The 3,668-nt window shown below is 36.4% G+C and overlaps 1 protein-coding gene across 2 annotated transcripts; it reads right to left on the bottom strand.

The window, feature by feature from the left end:
* Positions 1-705: 705 nt before the first annotated feature.
* LOC121264209 lies at positions 706-2,702 on the bottom strand. 2 transcript variants are annotated; one of them, XM_041167291.1, is made up of 3 exons: positions 2,396-2,702; positions 2,072-2,257; positions 706-1,871 (listed from the first exon to the last, which is right to left on the bottom strand). In XM_041167291.1, exon 3 carries the CDS (start codon positions 1,849-1,851, stop codon positions 1,267-1,269), a length of 585 nt encoding a protein of 194 aa, XP_041023225.1. In that variant the 5' UTR covers positions 1,852-1,871; positions 2,072-2,257; positions 2,396-2,702; the 3' UTR covers positions 706-1,266. The 2 variants fall into 2 exon arrangements, with proteins under 2 accessions (XP_041023225.1, XP_041023226.1); XM_041167292.1 differs by having other exon boundaries at positions 2,072-2,702.
* Between the last annotated feature and the right edge of the window lie 966 nt (positions 2,703-3,668).

Raw genomic sequence — 3,668 nt, 5'->3', positions numbered from 1 at the left:
TAAACCAATGTCAATGCTCCATTCCTCTACTTTTTATTGCCTCTTGAAACTATCCTGCGGCTGTAGGGCCGGTAAGATCAGTGACTTAGGTGTCGATTAAATATTGAGTTAGTTAAGATGTAAGTTGAATAAAATATTATTTTTTAAATTATTATTATTTTTTAAATTAAATAAATTAAATTATTTATTATATTTTATATGATAATTTAAAAAAATTATAATAATAAAATAAAATAAAACACTTTCAATATCCAATAGAATCATTAGTTTCAGAAGACGCTATTAGTAAGGTTGGAGTTAGCCAACTTATATATATATATATATATATATATATATATATATATATTTAGTTTGTACAGGTACGTACCTCTTGTATTTGCCACCTTCCTGCAGAGCACATAAATCTTGCTGTTTATGTCTCTTATTATTGTATGATTATACCCCACTGTAGTCATTATAATTATTGTTGTTGTTATATACATTTTTTAAAGAAGAGATTCGTCATCAGTACTGCAAGGAAAGCAATGGGCATGGGGAGTCGGGACCTCACCCTCTCCTTTGGCCAAAATGACAAATGAGGGAATAGAAGAAACTGTCTCCTACCCACTGGTAATCAGTGATGTATTATATTATTTCTTCATTAACATCTAATGGAGGAATAAAAAATTCGTGATACCTTGGGAAATCAAAGCTGAGACAAGTCAAGAAATGTAGCGCCGAGGGTGAGGTCTGGATGCATTCCATGATGTAATGTTGAAACTTTCAACCAGTAAAACAAAAGGGGATGTCTAATTCAAGAAGACCAAATAAGCATGCATGACAGTGTTGTTATAAAACCCTTAATAAATATTGAAAATTGGCTAGAGATGTTGCAGAAGCAGCAAAAGAAGATAGGAACGTATGAAGAGTACCTAATTCGTTCACTTTTCATTTTCCTGATGCAGATCATGCATTCGTTTGCCAAAGCACAAATTCTACTCGACTACCTGCAGACAAAATCTCAGAGGCCGCCAATGCTTTTTCCCCCCCTCCTGAAAAACATTCTAAAAGGGGCAGCTCGATCTGACTTTTTTCAAGGGATTTTCCACTCGCCCCAGTACATCACACACTCTATTACTAGCAAGAATTAAACTTAGAAACAGAAAAACAAAGATTATGTGGGAACCTTGGCTCAGAATGATGATAATTTGATGGAAGTAATGGCACAATATGATGATGATGATGATGATGATGATGGATCGTGTGGTAGTAGTAGTGGTGAGCAAGCTACTCCAGGAAACCAGTTTTTGTCAAGATGGCATTCCTCACTTTGCTAAGATCTCTTCCTTTGAGTGTCCTTCCAACACCTTCACACACAGAGAAAGATGAAATCTGGCTCTTTGCAAGCTTCCTAGCAATCCATTCATGTGGAGGGACCATATCACCATCATCATTATCATCAGCCTCGTAATCACCAACACCATGATAGTCAACATGATCATCATTAGCAACACCATTGCCAGTACCATCCCCATCATCCACCCATGAAGCATCCCTAGAACCCATTTTGGCACCTTTCCCATAAATCTTGGACCAATCAGGAATGTCTATGGGAGCTGAGGATTGTTGAACCACTTTGGCTTCATGGGTTGTTGGAGTGTTAACCCTTGGGATCATCCTTGGGACAGAAGGGAGGCGCCATGCAGAAGAAGAACCAGAGGAGTAGTCTTTGGATTTCCTCATCATCTTGCAACTAGAATCTTCCCTCTCCTTAATAAAACCCCACACATCTTCCTCTTCAAAATCCTCGTCTCTAGTTGTGCTCCCACCAAAACCACTGGTCTTACCCATGATACCATTCCAGTCTGTCATTGCCAGTTGCTCTAAGATCCCTGAAAAGCTCAAGTAACTAATAAGATGAGCACGAGAGAGAGAGAGAGAGAGAGAGAGTTGCGTGGCAATAGAATCACCTCTTTCAATATTATTAATATTAAGGAAACAATTTCTGGTTGATAATGAGATAAATCTGATATTTTTTTTCCTTGGGAATAGGAAGGGAGAAAGGTGGAAGAGAATAATATCAGGAATCTACCTTGCCTTCGTTTCAATACCCTCCAAAAGAATCAGGGCTTTTCACAGATTTCTCAAATTGTTACTGTGCGCAACCCAAAAAACCAACTAAGACACAGCAAGAGAAGCTGTGGAAACCCTTTTCCCCGGCTTGAATACCTCCAAAGAAGATCACAGATATCAAGGGTCTCAGACTCAGAATGGTACCCTGCAGTAACAGAGAGCAAAAAGACAACAAAAGCAGATGTACTGATGCCTATCATAAAATCTCAAATGGAAAGAAAAGCAAAAGAAAATGACTTATGTTGATAATAATCTCAGTTCCCCCATATTTCTAACTTCTTACCTGGAAATGCCTCTGTGAGGTGGCTTTATTACAAAAATCCAAAAGCACACAGAATAGAGGAGCCAAGAGCAAGCAGAAGGAAGAAGGAAAAGGAGGGTGTTGTGGCATTGAGCAGACACAGGAGCCGAGTCTAATCAGAGCTTTTCTTTTACCACATATAGAAATAGTCGAATGGAGAGAAGACTTCTTGACATGGTTTGATACCTATATATTCTCTGTTCTTTTACCCTTTTCTTTTAAAATATTTCTGATATGAATAGTGAGTACGTGTGTGAATATATAAATCAAAGCCTATTGAGATAATAACATAAGATCAAATGATTTTAAATAAAAATTAAAAATTAAATAAAAATTTATTAAAATATTATTATTATTTTAATATTATTATTATTTTAAAATTTTAAAAAATTAAATTATTTATTATATTTTATATGATAATTTAAAAAAATTATAATAATAAGATGAAATGGTAATATGAGATGAAATATTTTTACTGTACAAACGTCTAACTGATTTCCGCAACCTTATCTCCAACTCACTCTCCTCCGGATTACCAGAGAAAAGGCAGTGTGTGAGAGGCTGAAAAAGCTCTCTCTCTCTCTTGTAATAGTGTGTGTGTGGAAGTGTGAAGCAACTTTTTTTTAAGGATGCCTAGGAGGGGGTGCTTAAGGAGTAAAGGCACCTGGTTGGGTAATCGGTGATATTGCCTTGAGAAATGTGGTAGGCTGCTTTGGCGAGAGGAGGATATAACTGCGACTGAAACTTTTTCTATATCTCTTGCTTCTAACTTCAATGCTTCCTGGGTTTTGGGGATTATTGCGCGCAGAGAGAGAGCGAGAGTTGTGAATCGGGTGCAGCAAATATAGGTCAGGAGGAGTGGGAGGGTGAGGAGTCTTCTCAGAACTCAAATCAAATCGTGAGCGTCTGTTGGACAATGACCCGAGAGGGCTGTGTGGGTCAACGCTTCTTTTGGGTTCATGCAGAGAGCTCTTATGACATACCACATCTGAGTATTTATCTACTTCATTATTTTTATTATTTTTATTATTTAATTTGAATTGGGGGATGGGAAAAATGTTCCTTTTTCAGTATTATTTAAAATATTAGAACTTTCGGATCTCAATATCGTAACGTTTTCTACACTCTTGGCCTTCAAAATCCAATAGTTAAAACATGTATATAATTTTTTTTTGCAATATATGAGAAATTTTATTTATAGTCAAAGTGAGAGATTGCGTATATAATCTCATTTATGAATGAAGATAAAAAGAAA

The sequence above is a fragment of the Juglans microcarpa x Juglans regia genome, chromosome 5D (genome assembly GCF_004785595.1).
Source record: "Juglans microcarpa x Juglans regia isolate MS1-56 chromosome 5D, Jm3101_v1.0, whole genome shotgun sequence".
In the NCBI taxonomy this organism is placed as follows: domain Eukaryota; kingdom Viridiplantae; phylum Streptophyta; class Magnoliopsida; order Fagales; family Juglandaceae; genus Juglans; species Juglans microcarpa x Juglans regia.
Note: the sequence above shows the minus strand (reverse complement) of the source record. Positions and strands in the feature narration are given on the sequence as shown.

Bases quoted from the DNA above. Each gene is read 5' to 3' on its own strand.
- LOC121264209 (XM_041167292.1), bottom strand. From the start codon at position 1,851: ATGACAGACTGGAATGGTATCATGGGTAAGACCAGTGGTTTTGGTGGG.